General features: G+C 42.9%; 1 protein-coding gene across 1 annotated transcript in view; it reads left to right on the top strand.

The window, feature by feature from the left end:
• The first annotated feature begins 214 nt into the window (after window positions 1-214).
• The window catches only part of MLLT3 (MLLT3 super elongation complex subunit), a 125,188-nt gene continuing 102,836 nt past the window's right edge, over window positions 215-22,566 (top strand). Inside the window, exons 1-2 of the mRNA XM_062624067.1 lie at window positions 215-458; window positions 995-1,175. Of these exons, the coding sequence (XP_062480051.1) occupies window positions 447-458; window positions 995-1,175 (193 nt within the window). The 5' untranslated portion in view covers window positions 215-446. The remainder of the gene's footprint in view (window positions 459-994; window positions 1,176-22,566) is intronic.

Raw genomic sequence — 22,566 nt, 5'->3', positions numbered from 1 at the left:
GCCCCTCCCTGCCTGGCTCGTGGCACGGTCCCTTCCCGCCCTCCACGGGCCCTCACCACCACTTACTTTAAGGACCGGCGGGCGGGGCGGCACCGGTCGGAGGGGGCTCGCGGCCGCGCCACTGCGCCCCATTGGCTGGTCGCGCCGCCCCGCACGCTGTTAATGTCTGTGTCTCGGTATCGGCCCGCCGCGCAGCGCGCATGCGTGGCGGACGCTCGTCCAGCCGGCGGGGCCGCGGCCGGGGCTGCCGCGGGCTCCGTGTGGTGCGAGGGAGGGGAGGAGGCGGGACGGCGGCAGACAGCGGGAGCAGCGAGGCGGAGGATGTCCGCCGCCCGCTGGCCGCACCTCTGCGCGCCCGCCGTCACCTCCGCGTCTTCATGAATTAGTGCTGCGGGGCAGGGGCTGGGGACAGGAGCGAGCGCCCCAGCGGAACCGGCGCCCCAGGCATGGCGGGCTCGGTGAGTGCCGCGGAACCGCCGCATTGGCCCCCTCCCCGCGCTGCCCGGCGCCGCCGGGAAGGGGCTGGTGTGACGGGGAATTTCTCCTTGTGCGAGGCTTTTCTTGCCTCCCGCTGTCTGTCCGCCGCTCCCGGCAGCGCTGCGAAGCAAGCACGCACCCGGGGAGAGGCGGCGGTGTCCCCTTAGCGATGTTCCTGCCGCCTCACCGGGGGGACAGAGCGTGGAGGCGCCGGGAGGGGGTTTGGCGCGTCCCTGGCAGTGGTCCCCGGCTGCCCGCAGGACAGCACCGCTGTCGCGCCTTCCCGAGTCTTCCCGGTGGCAGGGAGAGCTCTTCGTGTCCTTGCCTGTGGGGCCGGTTTTCGGTTGCGGGGCTGCGGTCGTCCCTTTCTAGTTTTGTTCCTGGTGCCGGGTGTATGGTACCGTTTTGTCCGAGTGTCCCGCTCTCCGCCTGCGGTGGGGCCGGTTCTCCGTCGGGCATCCGCTCAGCCCCGCTTCCTCGGGCGCTCACCGGCAGCTCCCCGCCTTTCCCCCCACAGTGCGCCGTTCAGGTAAAGCTGGAGCTGGGGCACCGAGCCCAGGTCAGGAAGAAACCTACCGTGGAAGGCTTCACCCACGACTGGATGGTGTTTGTCAGAGGACCCGAACACAGCAACATTCAGCACTTCGTGGAGAAAGTCATCTTCCACCTGCACGAGAGTTTCCCCAGACCGAAAAGAGGTAGGTAGGGGCCCGCCACGGGTCTTCCTGCTGGGATCCGCTTCCAGCGCCTGAGGCAGGCAGAGGGGTCTCTGCTACTTCAGCGCTGCCTGAACGGCTCGGAGCAGACGCAGCTGGCGGCTCTTTACCGGTCTCTTTTTGGAGAACAAAAGCGGTTGTCTGTGCCGGTGGCCCTTCTGCTGACTGCCCTGGTGCTGCCTGGGCGTGCAGGGAGACCCTTTCTGCCCTTCTCCAGCACGTTGTGCCGCGGAGATCTCCACTCGTGGCTTCAGGCAGTACCGGCTCCAGGGCCGGCCGTGGGTCTGGGTCCTGCTCTTCCCGGTCTTTCGCTTGTGGGTGGCACGGGGCAGGCTTCTCTGTCGGGGTAGGTCTGCGCCCGAGGCTTTTGCCCACGTGTTGCTCTCTCCCAGTGTACTAAATGTATGACCGGATAGATGCGTGGTAATGTGTTCCTGCTCCGATTTTGAGTTTGGACTCACGCAACCGTTTTCTTTCTGCTTAGTTCTTTAATTCATTGTCAGGGATTCACCCTTTCCTAAGTACATGAAAACGTCTTGAAAGGTGTGGTGCATGTGTGCCCACATAAGTTGGGCTGCGAGGGGTACAAGACACCTATTGTTTTCATACTTTATTCCCTTACTGCCCTGATTACTGTAGTTGGATTAGTAGAGGTAACAGTACAAATAAGTGAGCAGGTTTATTTATCTGTGCAGACACAATGGTTAGTAGTTTGATATGTAGCCTTGATTGGCATCTAGACCTCCTGCAGTTCCTTAGAATAACATCATCATAAACGTCATTTACTTAGAGCCAGGTGTGGGAAAAGTTAATGTTCATAGAGCAAAAGATGGTGTTTTTCAGTGTATAGATCATAAAGCTTGCTCTTTTTTTTTGGTGAGCTAAAAACTTGTATTTTGATTTCTCAGAAACGATTGAAGATAACCTAGCTGTGACTTTTTACATCAGTTATTGTATTTGTTCTTGAATATTTTCCTTCCCTTAAGCAATGGAGTATAAGAATTGCAGTTTTTTAACTGCGGAGGTTATCTTCCTGAGTACAAGCTGTTAATTCCCTTCAATTATTATAGTCAAATTTTTAAATCTAGTGTAAACAAAGATGGTACTGCACAGTTTTCAGTGTATGGTAGGTAATGCTTAAGGATCTCCGAGAAACTGCCCAGATTACACTGTGGAATTTTCCACCTGTTTATTTAAATTTCTTGTACTGAAAAACATGACTTCTAAGTCAAATCTGAGTAGTTTCATATCCAGTGAATCAGATGATGCATTGAAGTCAGTGGCAGAAAAATATTTATTGTTTTGAAGCTCTGTTAGCATAGGAGCAGTTTGTGATGTATCTTTCCTTTTATTATCCACGCTTTTATTTATTCATTTATTTAGTTCCTGTCTACCCTCAGGGAACATGACTCTGCAGCCCAGACTTGGGGTTGGTTGCTAGGTGTGATGTGGAGCTTGCTAATAAGAATGTATTTTAAGAGTTTTGTAAGTGAAAGATGCATGGTTTGCCATGGGAGTGCTTTGTATCTCCAGCTGCTGAGTTTAGTTATGCAGTCACTTAAGCCATTGTTTTAAAGTGTTGTTTTTTTTGTTTTCTTGTTGGTTTTTTTTTTTCTTTTTTTTTTGGGGGGGGGGGGGGGGAATGGGGTGGGTATTTGTATGCATCGTTTTTTATGATGTGGCAACTGCTGGGAAAGATGCCAGCTTATATAGCCTGGGAGGGGACTTGTCATACTGTGGTTGCACATGACTTGGATTGTAGAACACCACAGCCGCTCCCATCCAGCACAGCGTAAGCCCAGATGGTGAGCACTGCCTTCACTTCTGGGTTCTGCTTAGCCTCCTCAGGCAATGAGTGAAAAATAGAAGCTGAAGAAGTTTGAGGCCCATGAAATTGCAGTGGGAAAGATGAGCACTGTGCTGTTGAGAGCAGTCCGTGTATGAATTCCATAGCGTGTTTTCTGCTGTTCACAAGTGTTTAAAAGAGGTGGTGATGTGTGCCTTGCAAGTGAGAGTGTTTTGTTTCTTTATCATCTACAAGTACAGTTAAAATTTTTGATAAAAGTACTCTAGCTAAGAGCTCTGTAAATCAGTGCTCTTAGCTTGATTTGACCTTAGATGGTCTTCAGGGAGGTGGTATCTTAAGTGTCACATAATTAGTAATAGACTATGCTTGTAGTATAGTCAAACTACCTACTCTGAAGTTTTATACTTCATTATTTTAGTATAACATAACTTACCACTTGGTGATACTTAGTAAGTTCTCAAACTACCCCTGAAGCCATGGGTTTAGCAAGCTGTAGTAGGTGTACAGTATTAATCTAAAGTAAATACTAGTATACTTATTAGCCATAATCTCAGTTTTCTGCTAAATGATCTTTTTATCTTTGGATTCATGCAGTGAATGGCTGCTTTAACATATATGCTTGCTAGGAGGAGTTCTAATTCATTAAGTCTATATTGCTCACAGTCAGTTTGAAAATAATAAATAGCCTATCATAGGTGTTAGCTAGCTCATAATGTGCTTCTGTTGTTAGATCACTTTTTATTGGGGGCATAGTCATTTGAAACATCAAAGGGGGCAAGGGATATGAAGTGTATTCAGTGCATTTGCTTTGCATGTTAATGAGAATAGCTGGAAGAACTGACTATCATTCTGGCTTTATCTGCTCTGGCTACAGTAGGGGTTTTGGAAGTACTAGAGGTCTATGTTGAGTTTGCAATATTTCTTCTTACAGTTGCTGCAGAGCAAACAAGGTCCTGTACCTGAAATCTGCATCAGTTTTAGGTGGAAGCTTAGCTAGGAATAGCGTTCAGTTCTTGGAATGCAGGGCAGGTTGGTTTATGTGTATAGGTAGGATGGGAAGGTAGTGATGATTAACAGGAACAAATAGTTTCCTCCATCATTCATTGTGTCTCACCTTAAAAGCTTAAGCTTGGCAGTGGTTTTATTGTTTGCTAATTGCCTTATGGTAATTGACTGCTTCAGTTTATCCTTGCATTGTAGAGCGTACAGGCAATCATAGTGACTGGTTCCCCATCCTTCCTCTCATTTAATGGCCTGCTCCTGCCATCTGTCTTAATGAGTGGTTTCATGGTGGGTGGCTACAGGACTGCTTTTCACGTTGAAAAAAGACTCATGGCCAGACTAAGTTTTCAGTATTCAAGACAAATGCTCTCTAAAATCATCATGCAATCACAAATACTACTGTTTTCATGTCTATTTTGTGATGCTGATGTAAATTGATTAAGGGAAGACATGGAGACTTTCTAAGACTCTAGCTTTATTTCAAAGTTGCTTACTCTTCGCTATGTGAAGAAAATAGTGCTGTGCGTAGAAGTGCAATATTTTAAAACATGTCTGTGTAACAGGATTTGTCGCCAGGCTAGGGTTAGTTTTGATCCACTATGATACTACCTCTAAAAGGGGAGCTGTTGCTCTTGGCTGATAGTCTCTTATTTCTTTGAATGCTAAGCCATGTAAAAATACTTTCTTCTTCTTCTTAATTAATAAATGCTTGTGCTCTGTAACAGCAGTCTTACTATTTCTCTTAACAGTATTTCATGTGGATAAAGAAACACACCTCTTGTGTTTTAATGACTCATTATAAATACATGTCAAAAACTACTTTGGAACTAGTGTGGCTTGAATGATGAAGTTTGGTTTAATCAGTGGTGTGTTTTGTCAAAAAAAAAAAAAGGTGGGCTAATATTTCTGTGGTAATAGTATGAAAATGGTGGTTTGGACACCCGAATGCTGTGAAAAGTAGCAGGTGTTGCTTTGCTCTGCAGAGCTGAAGGAAACAGTGCTTACTACAGCTCATAGTTCAAGAAGTTTTACAAGGGTATAGCAAAGCGATGGAAGTGGAGCTGCTTGTTCTGCTGTAGGATGGACTGATGTGTAACAGTCTTCTAGAAAGTCTGCATTTCCTATGTTGTTTGTTTTCATTAAGGCTGTCCCCTAGTGCAGAATGAGACTTTAGTGGACCATAATATTTTGAAATAGACTTAGCTGCTGTAAAAGGTGTTAATGATTCCTTCTTAGTAAATGCATTCTTTCTCTTTCCATATAAAAGCTTTTCCAGTTCTGTTTCCACACTTAAGCTAGGTCATTTTTCAGAATAGTCTTTGTTGAAAAGTTAAAAAAAAAAAACCAACCTCTTCTGAATCGTGTTGTAGAAGACAGTAAGGAGCAAGAAATTTTAAAAGATGCAATCCCTATTATCATTGGCATTTTGTGTGTTGCTTGTTTTGTTGTCTGTCCCAGAGGGCACACTACTTTGGGCCACAGCAAAATAAGAATCTTTTGGCATGGTAAGCATGGCATGAAGATCGGTGATGTGGAGTATACCTGTGGGTCATGGTGCGTGGTGACACATGCTGTGTAAGTTCTGTTTCTTCCACCCTTGGTGCATAGCCATGCAGTTGCAAGTGGAGGTTGCCTTAAGAGCATCCTTCAGTTTGCTTGTAAGCTCTTTTTGGGAAAGCATACTTGTGTAGATAAAACCTAATACAGTACACAAATTTATTTATGGTGAGGAAACTTCTTTTTAATTAAAAAAAACCCACAAACTTAATCGCTTTCTTGTGCTCTATACATGATCTTGAAATGAAAAAATGCCAATCAAATGCTGCTTCTTGCGCTTGGATTCATTGTACAAAAAACGAACTAAGTTGACTGCATCAGTTGCTCAACTTGTGAAGGGATAGATCAATGCAGTTTCAAGATGTAGATAGGCTCTGCCATAGAGATGTTTTGCTCCACTACTTTAAAGGAATATTTAAATTTAGACATATTTTTTTTTTACAGTGACAGCTTAATACTCTTGTGAAAGCATATCTCGTGCTATGTTTTAAAACAGTCTCTAGTAATTTATGTTTTGGCTGTACAAATGCTTCATGAGCCGCCCTAAAAGTATTGATATTATGATGGCCAAGAAAATCAATGAAATGTCTTATAATGAACTTTGATTAGGAAAAATGATGCAGGTCTCTCTTTTTTTTTTTTATGTATAATTTGCTTTTCAGATGTGTCACTGAATTGGGAGGCATGTTAGTGGAAGGGAAAGGAGAACCTTAATCTTTCTTTCCTTTCCTAGCGGCATTTTACTAATATGTTGTCCACAAAGCAACTGCTCTTCTTTTAGTAGCTTTCATGTTGTCTTGTAAAATTTTAGAGAAAATGGCCAAACAATATCTTGCTTACTGTTATCCCCCCCCCCTTTTTTTTTTATCTCTCCATTTAAAGTCAATGAGCGACTTACGTCTCTATTAGTTTTAGTAAATGGAATGGTGTGAGGATACAGACCTGCAGGCAGATTCTTAGCACATGACTTGAATTGGGCAGGTCAAGATCATAAAGCAGATAGTCAGTTTGCAGCTGGATTTTTAACTACACTTCCAAGAACTTTGGTTGATTGTAGGTCTGTTACATTTGTTGTGGTTTTTCTTTTTTTTTTTTTTTTAAAGTTTTGCCTAAGCCTACCCCTCTAGGTAGGTTAGGCATGTGAGAATTTGTTTTCCGATCAGTTTTACTGGCACGGGTTTGATCTGCACCTTTTAGGACAGGTGTTTCTATTTTTGTCACAAAAGGGTTGTGTTATTTGGCATGGATTTGCTCATCACTGGATTTCAGCTGTGGCCAAATGAAACTTTTGATATTTAGTGAAGGATTTTGTTCAGCAAAAAACTTTTCAAAGAAAAGCAAAGTTATTGTTGCTTCTACTTTATTAGAAGGCTCAGTAACTTTAGAGTACATGCATGTTTTCAAGTGCAATTCAGTTCAGCAGAATGGAAATGCAAAGGGCATTTCACGGTTTTCTTTTTCAAAGAGAGTGAGAAGAGTTTGAATATAGGGAAGCTATCAAATTTGATCTTTACATGATGCCACCAGTAAATAATGCATGGCTTTGATGGTAAGGTGCTACCTGTACAGAAAAAGCTGTTTCTGATAAATATTTCTCCTCCCTGATACATCTTTAATAATTATCCTGTTAAGTGTCAATCCTTATGCTTTGTTTAGAAAATACCAATGTAGTAAGGAGATGATTCTTAGCTAGGGAAATATGCATCTGTTTCATGAGTATACAAATCCGATGATCACCTTCCATCAGAAGTGATGTTCTGTTTGCAAAGACTTCCATTGCCAAAAAGAAGTAAAAAGCAAACCGAAGTGTGACAGTGGGCTCTTATGTTTTCTCAAGATAGGTAGTGACTGTGTACAGCCCATAAGTACCTCATTGTGACAAGATGTGATAACAAGGCAGCTCCATCCTCCAGTGTCACAAGCTTACGGTTTTAAAAGCTTAATTGCGCTCTTTTATTTGTATTTGTGGTTTGTGTTCAGCGTGTGTTTTGTTTCCTTCTCCTGCGTGGTATGTCTAGTTTTGTCTAGATTTATTCTCCCAGCGTGTTTCTGCAAGGGTAAAGGCTGATTTTTGTCAGAACTGCCAGTGAGTTCTGACTCTAATTTCTTAACTCTTAAAGGATAAATTTATCATGACGTTTACTTTGAGTAGCACTGAATTGCTAATACAGTATTTTTAGTTTTAAGAAGCTGTGGTTACATCTTTCTAAAGCTACAATAGTCTGTTTTTGTAAATCAGTTTTAGATGGTAGGAAATGAAATATGATTTCAGGGCTATCATACATTAAGATTTCTGAACAGCTGTAGAATAATACTAGCTTGAAGTGCAGAAAACCAGATTGTTGTGTGTAAGATCACCTCTATCTCATTAGTAAAATGAGGGGGAAGATACCTCAAAATGTTTAAATCAGTAGACAAGTAAACTTGTTAGCATTTGAGAAAATGAGGACAGATAGTTTGCTGTTTATTGCTGTTACTCTTACCATTGTGCAGTTTTTATCCTTAGAAAAACAGATGCGTAAGAAATCTTTAAACCACATATTATTACAGGTTAGACAAGCTGAACTGCAGGTATAATTATGTCTGTTAACATTTTTCAGTGCTGTGTCAGTAAGCTGTAACATCTTGGAAATTTGGTTTGTTATTTTTTTGTGGTGCTGTTCATGGTGTGATGGCTGTTATGTTAACAGTTCTGTGCAGTATGGTTAAGGTGTTTTTAAAATTCAGGTTTTGAGGAGAATTGTTGGAGAGTGCTGTTCTTTGTTCTGATAGAACCTGTGGGAAAGATGTTGCAACTACCAAGTTGCCAATGTAAAGTCTGTTGCTGATAATGATTATGATAGTAGGGAAAGTACAGATTAGTTTATAATTGTTTGATCCAGAAATTTTGCTCAGGTGCAATCATTCTGTTTCTTCCCTTCCTGGTACTGATTGATAGGCATAAATGAAAAGAAAGGGAAGAGTAAAAATCTAGCACTTCTTTATGTTTGCTTGAAAATTAAGGTTCTTCATCTTGTCACAAAACACCTGGCTTCTAATTAAAAATGCTGATTGTGTGTGACTTTTGGCTTTGTGCTGTGCTTTCTAGTGCATAGAGGGAAGGAAGAACAGACTGGTATTTAAATTATTTGTATGCTTATTTAAATCTATGTGCGGGAATCCATTTTAAAATTGAATGTATTATGTTACCTACTATTAAAAAATATGGCCAAGGTACTGATTTTTGTAATGTAGAAAATAATGTAAAAAACCTATACATTGCTGGGTACAGGTGAAACTTGTCCAGTACCTGTTAAAAAATGGTTAACTTATTTCTGGATTGCCATTTATTTAAACAATATTAGTGGATAAGACTCTGCTGCTACCATGCAGATTCAGTTGTTAGGAGTTTCTCATCAGTATCCTTGTGATGGTTTTCCCAAGTAGTGCACCAGTGCTTAACTCTGTCCAATGCTTGCCAGTTATAGGCTTTGTCATGCTGTTAATCCTAGACCAAACTCCTGCCCTGGCTCTGGCTTTCTTGAGAAGCTCAGGTTTATTTCTTTGAGTTAACTGGACAAGCCCAGTGGTGCTGGATGAGTTTGATATTTGAAAATATGTGGTATACTGGCAACAGAAGTCTCAACAGCTGTAACATGCTACTGGAGGATGGAAGTTTTCTTGAGTTTTGATTGATAAATATTAAATGGGTAAATAGCACTTGAATTACTTTTGTGATCCAGTGCCAGGATCTATAATTAACAGAAAAAAATATTTGCACATTTCACCTTAATAATTTAAATTCTGAATCGGTGTTTTATTGAAGCATTTGGTAAAATCATTAGCAGAACGTCTGTTTTTAAGTCATCACAGCACTAACATCTTCCTTTACTGGAAGGCAGAAGAGGATTGGGCTTGAAAATGTGTGCTGTGTAAACAAGGAGATACACAGATCTGGCATAATATTCAAGGACAGTTTTTAAAAATAGGATACTGCCTGATGATTGTTATGTGGAATTTTTTATTTCTTTGGTTTTGTGGTGTGTTTTCATTTGGTTGTGGTTTTGTTTTGTTGATTTTTTTTTTTTTTTTTTTCCGTTCCCAACCTGGGTGCACACCATATTTCTGAACATGCATGGTGACTTGAAACAATTTAATATTACTACAAGAAAAGACAAAACTGCATGAAAGTGTAAAGTATATTGAAAAGTGAATGCTCGTATTAGTGGGACAGAAACAGTCTCAAGTCTGTTTGTAGAAAAAAAAAATCTTGATGAAAATGACTATTAGAATTATTCCAAAGTATTTCTTTAAATATGATCAAAAGTATAAAGCTGAAGAGCTTTCATTTTTAAAAGAACAGCATGCCCTTGCAATATTTTTTGAGCTGATGTTGTGATGTTTGTGAGATGGTAAATTTCTGCTTGGGGAATAAGCACAGATTTTTTTACTTTTAGTCAGATGCAATGCCCAGCCTTCTCCAGCCAAGATCCAGTTGATGTCTTTCATTAGGGGACCACCTAGAACCTGGAGGTATTGCTCAGGGCCAGGGGCTGCATGGGATGTGCCCTTACTTGACATGGTCTGCACTTCCCCTGGGGTTTTGTTTCGCTGACCATTGGCTGAGCATGCTGTGTGCTCTGTAGCCCTATTCACGTGCACCACAGGCAGCGCGGGAGCATCGGGCAACCTATTCTCCAGTAACAGGGACGGCGGGGAGGCAGGTCTGTGTCTGCTGCCAGTGGATGACTGTATATGACATCTGTGTTGGAATACTTAGGAAATGGGGAGGAAGGCTGTGTAAGAGTTTTGGTGTGTCTGAGGACTGAATGCCAGAAGTATTTATGCAGATTGTTCATTAAATTTAGTGGCTGACCAGGGGATGGAAGTACAGTTGTAATAGATAAGTTAACTGGCCTTGCACAAAACAGAAAAAAACCCACAAACTTCAGTCATCTGATAAATAATGGCAAGATGTGAGACAGAATCTAATGATGAGAGGAGTGTCTAAAAGCATGTACATATATTTTGAGAGGGGAAATAAGGTGTGTTTTGTAAACATACTGTTTTGCTTAGCCTTTAATTTAAAATAAAATCTAAATTTGTATGTTACATTTGAGTTAAAAAATATTATTCTTGTGAATTCCTTAGTAATATGTGAGGGTCCCTTTCTGTTTTGGTGCTGCTACTGTTCAGGTTATGCCACATAGAGCTGCAAAGGCCTGCTCTCATGTGTGATATAATCCTGTACTATCAAGACTTTAAAGCTTTTTGACAGCCAAGTTATTATTTCTTTACCTGGCTGTCACTAATATGTCTAAAGTGTCTTTTAAATGAGTGGCTTATGTGAGTCTGTGAGTATTGTAAATGCTTCCATTTGTGCCTAGCAAATACTCCAGAGAGATGTTCAACTATTTAAATTTGGAAAGACTTTTTTTTTTTTACCCCTTTCAATTCATTACAGTTAGGCTAATAGAAGCAGTTGCACATCCTTATTATCTAAAGAATAAGGATACTTTAGGAAGTTTGATTTCTCAGAGTAAAAACAATTTTTTTTTTTTATTGGTCTTGGTGCGAGAACCAGTGCACTCCTTGCTTAATACAGAGGCAACTAGAACACATAAATTTATTCTGTATTTTGTGGTCTTAGCCTCTTCTGTCCTTCTGTGTAAGTATGGGGAGGTAGTAGCCTTTAACCAGTCTCTTTTAATTTACCATCCTTTCTTATAAGGATGTTGGCTTTAATTATGCTTTAGTGCTATCCTGTCTATAATGCTTCCCTAGATACATTTTTTTTTTTCTTTTTTTTTAACAAAGAAACTAGTTGGAGCTGACTGTTACAAGTGTTTAAGGTATCTGGGTGTAAATTACTGTGAAGCAACTTCATGCAAGTTCTTTGGGTGCCTGTGGCAGTCTTGTGCAAATACACCAAGACCACCCCTTGAACCTAAACCAAGTAAGGTAGCCCAGCAACAGTAAAATGCTTCAGTTTGCTTCTGCAGGCTATGCTGTGCTGTCCTAGCACTGCTCTGCCCAGTGGGTGGCTGGAAACGTTGAGATGCAAATTCCCCCAATGGTCTGTACCGCAGTAGAGATAATGATGGAAAAGGTTCTCCAGCGCAGCAGTGCCCTGAGGTAGAACCTGCTTCACTGCTGGGTTGAGTCGCAGGTAATTCCAGGGAAGCAGCATTGACCTGTGGTCTGCAGGCTGGGCCCAGGTGAGCAGGTTATTCTGTGTGAATCCTGTTACAGCACCTTTGTAGCTCAAACCTAATAGGAGCAAAGACCAAATTATTTTAATGGGAGGCTAAACTTCAGGAGCCCACTGCAGACAAAACCATGTATGTGCATTTGTGCACACACACTGCTTGCAAATACTGAGTGCTACACAGACATGGAATGGTGTATCCGTGTGGATTCTGTAGTTGTCCAGCACTTTGAAATGTGTTATACCCGTGTTGGAGTGCCAGTGCTTTAGAAAACTGAAACTATCTGTTGGACGTTGCACTTACTCAAAGGCTGTTCCTGAAGTGGTAGACATCAATTATTTTAGTATTCGTTTCAGGCTTTGTTGTTAAATGTTGAGTTATCTCACACTGAATTTTATTTTTTCACTTACAAAATTCTTTCCAAACTAACTAAATGCCTCCATTATGTACAGGAAAATAAAAGTTAATATTTGACAACAATAAGGTTGTCAAACAGTGGATGACTTTTAATTTTGTTATCCTTTATTGCCTGGAAACTAGAAACAAACTGATTTCTGTGAAGCAGGTTTACATTAGATTGCTTCTTTGAATTTCAGATGTAATAAAGGCAGAGCTAAGCAGCTGCTGTAGATGTTGCAGGTTTTGTAATGAAAATTTGGTTGGTTTAGTCTGTTAATCTTAGTCTGCAGGGATATTTCCTTACGATTCCATCTTGATGCCTGACCTGCAGTTGCACAGGAGCTGAAATACCAGTAGACCAGTTGTAGACTGACATGTTGAGTGTGCAGTCAGCGTTATCTATTTAAATAGTTATGGTTTCTTTTGTGTGTGTGTGTTTGCGTAGCTTGAATCTGGGATGTTGCCAATTTGTGTGCCTAGGCAATAGAAAATTTTTCATTTTGGTTTTAGTTTCTTCATTTGTGGTCTGTCCTGAAGTCTAGATAATAGCAATTTCTTGATTGAAATCTAAACTAAACTGTTTTTTTGAGTGCATTTTAAACGATGCATTTGAGAAGTAAATATTAAGCTGTATAGCTAAGATATCATCTGCAAATGTGTCTACATCTATCGTAGTTTTATAGGTATAACAAACTTATTTTTTGTTAGCTTTGGAATCTGATGAAGTGGTAAGATCTGTGTGTTTGCCTTGAGGCTTCAGTCACAGTCTAATAAACCTCAGAAAATATTTACAGTATTCTTTATTTGGAAATAAAACTATTCAGTAAGAGAAAACTGGCATCTCTTTGTATGAAAAATGCTGAAACAAAGTAAGCATGGCTAAGGCTGGCATGCAGTCAAGCACTGAAGATAAAGCTTTTTCTTCCTCTTCCTCCTGCTCTCCCATGATGGTTGGGTTTTTTTTTATCCATTTTATGCAGCCTCTTATACTTTATGTTAATCTCATAAAACTGGTCTCTAAACCATTTCTGTGGTAGTATTCCCAAAGTCAGTGTGGGGCCTAATGGTTTAACTGCAAATTAGGGATACAAATTCCTTCCAGCCATGGCCAGGTATGGGATTAAAAGGGATTTTGCTGCAAGGGAAGAATAGTGGATTTCAGAAAATAATGCAAAATTCTAAATGATCATGAGGAACATGTTTCTTTGAAAGTGCCACAAAAGAATAGGAGTAACCAGGAAAAGGCATGGATTGAAGGTTACTTTTCCTTTTTTTGTTTATACTTTGACTATTTCCTTGCTAGAGATGGCCAGGTTGTTGGCTATTTTTAAAAATGAGTTAAAACAAAATTTGGGATTTTTCTTTTTTGGGGGCTGATGCTCACTTAAATGCAGTACCTTTAGAGCCTGTGCGGCTTTCCACCACAAACCAGCAGCATTGAAAATACGCAAAGAGTTTAAAGGTGTTTTGGATTCTTTTGTGTATCTTTCAACTAATTTGTATCATACTACTCTGATAATGTTTTTGTTGTCCAACATGGAAGCTTCTCTCCTGCAAAGAAAGGTAGTCATGAGTCTTCAATTTATTCATTTTCATGTCTCTTAAATTCTGGGTCACTTGAGAGGTAAAAGCATTGCTGGTGCTATTTAAAGGATTTGCAGTGTTGTTCTCATGCCCCTCTCAGAGGTGTTTCATGGCTATCAGCAAGAACTAGCTCCCCTTGCTTGTGTGAGAGGAGGACCCTTTCCTAATATAAATTACAACACAAAGATAAAATACAGCTATATAGATCCTCAGGTACTTGTGATAGTTGACTTTCAATATATTTGTAATTTGTTCCTGGCAATATCAGTACCTGAAAGGCAAAAATAGTGTATTTGCTTCCTCTTCAAGCTCAGGCAGTTTAGCCATTTGCCTTTACTATTTATGATTTCTGATTCTTGTCTTTGCCATCCACACAAAAATGGGTGGGAGGTGAATGTTTAAGCAGAAAAATGTGCTTCCCAACTTACGGTAAGTGCTGGGGAATCAGAGGCAGGTGTAGTATGCTCCCTGTACTGCTTTTTCAAATTCTATTTCTACCTTCTGTCAAGCCGTGTTGTTTTGAACTGTTGCTGTATCTTACCTAATTGTGTTTGCTCTGAGTCAGTTTCCTTTCAAACATAACCATCCTAGTGCGAAAATTTTGGTATGTTCATGTTTGAACATGTGGGAATTGAAAAGCTTCATTTTCCCTCTGTCTTCTGGATTTTTAGCATTGCCATAAGATGGCTTTGAAGCCCTGTGGGCAAGCTGGGATATCAGAGCTACAGGAATTCAGCCATAATTGTTTTATAGCTTGCCAGAAATCAGACCTATTTGTATAGGTAACATAGAAAATAGCTGTGATTTGACAATTTGGTGCCATTTATATCCACCATAAAAATAATAAAGTTAAAGGGGTATTTTGGAAGCAGGAACTGAGCTGTAAATGCAAATTGCTTCTCCATTTTCTCAAAGGAACGAAAAGGAAATAGGGTTTAGGAAACTTTGTATTGAAGTTAACAAGGACCCTGTTCACTTTGAGGATACTTAATGATGTACTTGCACTGCGAAACTGCACATTTGTTTTTTCCTTTAGTAAAAGATCACATTGTCCAAATAGTACAGATTAGAAAAGACCTAAATATTAATAAACAAGAAGGAAAATTCATGCTAACTTCTGCAGAAGTGTGAGTAAGTAGTCCAAGTAACCTCAATTCTGGATAATTGAAAAGAGTTCATTTTTCTGTCATGAGCACAAGCATGATGCCCTTGTTGTCTTCTGAAAGTCTTGCTTCCCATTACTTGTCCAGTTACCATTTGTGACTGAGCAGTTCTGTGTGCAGACCTGAAACTCTAGTAGGGTACTTTGTCAGTTGCTTGAAGAAGCCATATTGGAAATGCGTTGGCAATCTCTGTTTGAAAACTAGAGGTTGGGAAGCACTGGATCCCCATAGGGAATTTTTGGGTGTTCTGCTGCTTTCCAATATGTTGATAAGTGTATGATGACAGCAATTTACGGCATTTGCCTTGCTTTTCACTTGGCTGTACAGAGTACTTTGAACATATGAGTGTGTTTGTGGGGATATCCCAATATCCTGTGTAGGGTAGTGCTGTAGGGAAGAGGTGTTCTCAGAGGTACTTTCCGTGGCTTGTGGTAATAGCAAGTGCTGTTAAGACTGTCTTTTCTTAGAAAAAAGCAGCATTAGAAGAGATACGAACTTGGCATTGTCACAATTATCAAGTAGGAGAACCCATCACCATGTCTTCTTATGTGTCTGAAGGGATGTGGACCTGCAAGTCCTTTGGGGAAGTGACAAAACCAGTTGTTAACTGATGAGAATTCTAGTACAAGTAGAGGAGTGTCATGGCATTAGTATTGCTCAAAGTGAGATCTCTTGAGGGCGGGTAGCATTTAGCTGGCAATAGCCTCTACTCTGTACATTAAGCAGAGCATATTGAAGGTGCTGAAAGCAAGAAGTACTCCAACTTAAAAATATAAACCTGAAGCCCAGAAAAATGAGTGATTCAGTATGCCATGGTGTGCATATGTCCTGGGTTCAGCAGAGGTTAGAACTGCAGCAGTCTTCCTCTTGTTGATCTAGGTGAGCCTGCTGACACCCAAGCTATTTTCATAGATCAGTTCACATCTGATTTCTTTGTCCCTGATCTCTTTCTGGTTGTTGAAAGTGCTAATGTCCATCAGTATGCCAATATTGTTTAACAAGCAATGCTCGAGTTTCAGTTCTTGGGTGTGTGCCTGAGCTACCTATGTCCTTGATGGGATGGGACTACTCAACAGTAGCTGGTGAGAGTTTGGATTCTGTGAGCTCTGTATGGCACTGAATGTTTATCCCATTTCCTTTTTGAAAAGTTTTGCCAGAAGTTAAAATCATACAGTTGATCTAAAATGAATGCCAAATAGCTAGCGACTTTTATGCAATGAGATGTGAGCAATTGCAAAACTTACTGCAGAGTTTGATTTGTAATGTGATTGCCGTTCAAGATGTGTCTTCAGAGGATTAGCACTTCAAGTGATTTGGGTACAACTTGGAATGTGGTTGGTTGAGCATTGTATACCTTAAGATGTTTTTATTTATCACCTCATTTACATTCTAAATAGCTAAGAAGTCTTTCAGTTGTGGAGCAGTGACAAAGTGGAGACTTTGGACAAGAGACTTGTGGCACACTAAAGTCAACTGGCATATGAATGGGGACTCTGCAGCTGTCTATTCTAACAGCACAGCTATAGTCATTTGACTTTGAACAAGTTTCTGGCAACAAATATGTTTGGTATCTTATTTGGGTCGTGAAATAGAATTTATTTAAAAGGTGATGGAGTTCATTGCAATTTGTGGGCATCTCTGACTTGTAGCAAGTCCACTGGAGAAGAGGAGGTGCATCTGTTGAGTATTTTCTGCTGTATGTACTTGCATGATCTCATGTGGTTTCTTTCTCTTTCCGCTTTGTGTGGAGAGTGTCCAAAGAACTCTACACAGCATGTGGTAGGTGAAGTGCCTTTGTGAGTTTTCTGTTCCATAGCCTCCCTATTCTCAGCTTCTAAACCAGCAATAATGTGGCATTTCTTTTTATCTTGGTATATGTGCACTTGTTGAAGCATGAGAGTTCACTTTCCATTTGCTAGTATGTGTTATCTGGTTGTGCACAAGCAGTATAGTTCTTAGGGTAGAATCTGAAGTGCATCTGTTCTTACTGGAGCTCTAATAGCGCCTGAGAAGCTTTAAATGGTAATAGGTCCTCCTTACAAGAGGTATTATTTGTACCACTCCTTTTACCATGCTGCTGCTGTGTCATTATTTCCTGTGTAAAGTTTATAGAAAAAGGAACATGATCCCTTTAAAACATCTATAAAACAAGATGTTTAGCTGTAGAAAGTGGATTTGCAGCTTGTGAGCTTGTCTACCAAGCTGAACTCGCCCTATATGGCTAGTCTTGCTGTGCCTTAATTAAGGCTGAAGGTAAACTTCTTCAGAGTTGCTCACCACCTCACTTATGTAGTTTGTTCTCCTCTTCCTTTTTCTGAAGGACTGCTGCCCCAGTTGCTATTTTTATTCTTGGAGCTCTGGTGAATACATTTAGATTCATACAGAAAACAAACAACTTGCTAGAGTGCAGTTACATGGTATGTCTTATTAGATCTGGGTGCAGCCTGCTGGCAAAAAGGGCAACTCTTCTCTTATTTGCATGCTGCTGCAGTTTTCCATGTGAGAATGGTGTGAGCTGGGCCAGCACCCTGATTCAGCAGAAGACTACTTCCAAACCTCTCTTACCTATTGTGACTCTCAACTCTGAAAAGTTAATTTTCTGTTGGATCCCTGGCTGAACTGACTCACTCTAGAGCTACCATGTCATCCAGTTCAGGTAGGAGAGTTGGCAGTGCATGGCAAAGAGTGGAAGGAAAAGTAATACTTTGAGTGGCAGCTTGCAGTCACAGAAGATGAGATACTGCTTTAAGACAAAACACCTTTAAGAGCTCTTGAATACGTAAGTATTGCTTTGACACTGCGGTTAATATCACAGTATCACAGTATCACAGTATGCTGGAGATTGGAAGGGACCTCAAAAGATCATCTAGTCCAATCCCCCTGCCAGAGCAGGAACACCTAGATAACGTTACACAGGAATGTGTCCAGGCGGGCTTTGAATGTCTCCAGGGAAGGAGACTCCACAACCTCCCTGGGCAGCCTGTTCCAGTGTTCCGTCACCCTCACTGAGAAGTTCCTTCTCAAGTTTAAGTGGAACCTCTTGTGTTCCAGTTTGCACCCATTACCCCTTGTCCTATCATTGTTTGCCACTGAGTAGAGCCTGGCTCCATCCTCGTGACACTCCCCCTTTATATATTTATAGACACTTATAAGGTCACCTCTCAGTCTCCTCTTCTCTAAACTATAAAGACCCAGCTCCCTCAGTCTTTCCTCATAAGGGAGATGCTCCACTCCCTTAATCATCTTGGTTGCCCTGCGCTGGACTCTCTCCAGCAGCTCCCTGTCCTTCTTGAACTGAGGGGCCCAGAACTGGACACAATATTCCAGATGGGGTCTCACCAGGGCAGAGTAGAGGGGAAGGAGGACCTCTCTCGACCTACTAACCACCGCCCTTCTAATACATCCCAGGATGCCATTGGCCTTCTTAGCCACAAGGGCACAGTGTTGGCTCATGGTCATCCTGTCGTCCACTAGGACCCCCAGGTCCCTCTCCCCTACACTGCTCTCTAACAGGTCGTTCCCCAACCTATACTGGAACCTGGGGTTGTTCCTGCCCAGATGCAGGACTCTACACTTTCCCTTGTTATATTTCATCCCGTTATTCCCTGCCCAACTCTCCAGCCTGTCCAGGTCTCGCTGGATGGCAGCACAGCCTTCTGGCGTGTCAGCCACTCCTCCCAGCTTAGTGTCATCAGCAAACTTGCTGATAGTACACTCAATTCCCTCATCTAAATCATTGATGAATATATTAAATAGTACTGGTCCCAGTACTGACCCTTGAGGCACTCCACTAGTTACAGGCCTCCAACTAGACTCAGCCCCATAGACTACAACTCTCTGGCTTCTCTCCTTCAGCCAGTTCGCAGTCCACCTCACTACCTGGTCATCCAGTCCACACTTCCTCAATTTAGCCGTGAGGATGCTGTGGGAGACTGTGTCAAATGCTTTGCTGAAGTCAAGGTAGACCACATCCACCGCTCTGCCATCATCCATCCACCGTGTTATTTCCTCATAAAAGGCTAAGAGATTGGTCAAACATGATTTCCCCCTGGTGAAGCCATGTTGACTGCCCCTCATAACCCTCTTATCCTTGATATGCTTTAAGATGGCACCAAGGACAAGGTGTTCCATCACTTTCCCAGGGATGGAGGTGAGGCTGACCGGTCTATAGTTACCCGGGTCCTCCTTCTTGCCCTTTTTGAAGACCGGAGTGACATTTGCCTTCCTCCAGTCCTCAGGCACCCCTCCCGTTTCCCAGGACTTGGTAAAGATGATGGTGAGTGGTCTAGCAATGACTTCCGCCAGTTCCCTCAGCACCCGCGGGTGCATCCCATCTGGACCCATGGATTTATGGACGTCCAGATTGCTCAACTGATCTCTAACCCATTCCTCATCGACTAAGGCGAGTTGCTCCGTCGACCTGACTTCATCTAAGGTCTCAGGGGTATAGGGCTCTTCAGGACTGCCTGCAGCAGAGTAGACAGAGACAAAGAAGGCATTCAGTAACACTGCCATCTCTGCATCTTCTGTCACCAGGGCACCCATCCCGTTCATCAGTGGGCCTACATTGCCTCTGGTGTTAGTTTTGTCTGCCATGTACTTGAAAAAGCTCTTTTTGCTGTCCTTGACCCTTCTTGCCAGGTTTAATTCTAAGGAAGCCTTAGTCCTCCTAGCTGCCTTCCTACATCCCCTAGCAGCAGCCTTATATTCCTCCCAAGTGGCCAGCCCCTCCTTCCATGACCTGTAAACTCTCCTCTTCCACTTGAGCATACCCAGCAATTCCCTATTTAGCCACACAGGTCTCTTGGCCCTCTTCCTTGACTTCCTACGTGTCGGGATGCTCCGATCTTGAGCACGGAAAAAGCAGTCCTTGAATGTCAACCAACTATCTTGGGCCCCTTTTCCTTCAAGCAGCCTTGCCCATGGGATTTCCCCTAGCAATTGCTTGAAAAGGCCAAAGTTTGCCCTGCTAAAGTCCAGGGTTGCAATTCTACTTGGTATTCTACTAGTCCTACCACACAGTATCGCCCCTGCCAGCCTGCCCCTTAATTCTCACCCACAGACTCTCAACTCGCTCGTCATCTGTCCCTGGACAGAACTCGGTGCATTGTAGTTCCTCCCGCACATAAAGAGCAACCCCACCACCCTTCCTGGCTGGCCTGTCTTTCCTAAAAAGGACATAGCCCTCCATGACTATATTCCAGTCATGTGAGCTGTCCCACCAAGTCTCTGTAATTGCCACCAGATCATAGTCTCCTGACTTAACACAGGTTTCCAACTCCTCCTGTTTATTTCCCATGCTGCGCGCATTGGTGTACAGACATTTCAGGGAGCGAGCTGAGCACACCGATTTCACCCTAGGATTATAGGAGGCCTCCCAGTCTTCATTAATTCTGGAGCGCTGCCCCACTGGGGCAAGCCCAGCTACAACCCCATCCCCCTTCGAATCTAGTTTAAAGCTCTCCAAATGAGCCCTGCTAATTCGTGCCCCAGTATCCTTTTGCCTCTGTGAGACAAACCTTTCTCACTTGACATTGTCCAGACTGGTGCCCTATAAAACCAGCCGTTATCAAAGAATCCAAAGCCCTGCCTGTAGCACCAGTCTCGTAGCCAATTGTTCATGAACTGAATCTTCCCATTCCTTCCCACATCATCAGTGGAAGATGGAAGGAGTGCGGAGAAGATCACTTGAGCCCCAGACTCTTTCACCATCCTCCCCAAGGCCCTGTAGTCTTTCTTCATCCCCCTCAGACTGCGGGAAGCAGCTTCCTCCCCACCTGTCTGGAAGACCAGCAGCGGGTAGTAGTCTGTCGGGTGCACCAGGCTGGGGAGCGCCCTGGTGATATCCCTGATCCGGGCTCCAGGCAGACTACACACTTCCCTGTGATGAGGGTCAACTCTGCATATCGGGCCCTCTGTTCCTCTCAGAAGGGAATCCCCTACTACAATGACCCTTCTTTCTTTCTTAACAGAGGCAGTCCTGAGGTGCAGAGTCGACCCCCTTTTCCTATGTGGCCTTGTGGGCTGGCCTTGCCCCACATTCTCACTTACCTCTCCTTCAAGATCCAGGGCCTCGAACCTATTACGGACGGACACCTGGGGAAGCAGGGCAGGAAGGGGGGAGGGTTTCCCCCGACGTCGAACCGGAACTCGCTTCCAACCCTCGTCGTCTTTTTGGTCCCCTACCTCTGCGCTACAGCTACAGGGCAGGGGCTGTCTCGGGCCATCCCCCTCTGCCTGAGAGGGCAGGGGGTCCTTCCCCTTTTGGGGGGTATCTCCCTGGAACCGTTCCGACCGGCACTCCAGGGAGTTACTCCACCAGTCGATCTCCCTTTCACACTCCCTGATGGTCCTCAGCGTCTCGACCTCCTCCTTAAGTCTTGCCACCAGGCTAAGCAGATCTTCTACCTGCTCACACCTCACGCAGGTGGAATGCTGTCCTCCCTCCCCCGGCAGCATCAGGCTCTGGCACTCCCTGCACCCAGAGACCTGAACAGCCACGGTTTGGGACGGGGTCTCCGTCTGAGTTGCTGTAGTCGTCTTACTGCAAGCTCTCTTTCTGGAGACAACCATATTGGTCTGCAGTCTGGGACACCAGCAACACGACCTGCTTGTTCCTCTCTGCACCCGGTGGGCAGCTGCCGGCCGCTGCCCTCTCAAAGGCTTTTTCAAGGCAAGCAGTAGGGAGTGGTCGCCGTCACCGTGGGAACGCCCCCCGCCACGTGAGCCTCTCTCTCGCAAGGGCTGCTGGGGCTTCGGGGATCGGGAGATGTCGGGAATCGCGATGTCTCTGCGCTCTCCTCTCTGATTTTCCTGATCTCCGTTGACCCTCGCGGTCGCTGAAGCGTGCCGGCTGTGGCTCTAGCTAGGCTAGCTCCGATCAGCTGACTGGATAATAATATATTATGGTCTTGGCTTTGACACTTGTGCCTTTGGACAAAAACCTTTAACTCACCATTGAACTGTACTTTTGGTAAATTTCACTTATTTGTAAGTGCTGTGGACTTTGCACTGCAGTATTATTTCTTAAGATCCAATGGAAGTTGCAGAGCTTGAGAAGTTTGCTTTCTGTCTGATAGAAGGAACCAGCTGGAAAGCATACAAATGTGTAATAAGAAAAGTATATAATAGAATGCTTTGCTTTTCACTCTAAAAGGAAAAAAACAGTATTTTTAATTTTTTTTTCGTCCAGTAATACATCTTGTTTGTCTTTTATCTCTACAGTTTGTGCAGTTCTGAAGGCCAATGAATCCCATCTTGGGGTTTTGTTTGGTTTTTTTGAATGCTCGGAAGGTTACCCGTATGCAAGGCATGCGGTGGTACTCCAGAAAACTGCCCAACTAAGAGAGGGATTTAGAGAGAAACTGTTTAAATAAGCTAAGCTTACTCCTTCCTATATATGTATGTGTTATCTGTGCAACTCTGTTCTGGCTTGTTATGTTCTAAGTACATCCTTGAATTTTGTTGTGTTTTTTTTTTTTTAATGGTAGTGTTTGAACTATCTAATCGGTTTCTTGACTGGTAATCTTAAAAAAACAAATTAATCAGACCACTGTTTGGGTTTGGTATTTGCAGGGAAGAGGGGAAAGGACCTGACAATCTTTTCTTCTACAGTATTTAACAAAAATGAGCAAGTCTTTTTATCTTGTGTCTCCAGAGGCAGAACTCTCTGA

This window comes from Pezoporus occidentalis, unplaced genomic scaffold (assembly GCF_034315485.1).
Source record: "Pezoporus occidentalis ecotype Australia unplaced genomic scaffold, CSIRO_AGI_Poc_V1 ctg260, whole genome shotgun sequence".
Lineage (NCBI taxonomy): Eukaryota > Metazoa > Chordata > Aves > Psittaciformes > Psittacidae > Pezoporus > Pezoporus occidentalis.
The sequence above is the reverse complement of the archived record's forward strand: the minus strand, read 5'-3'. Positions and strand labels throughout refer to the sequence as shown.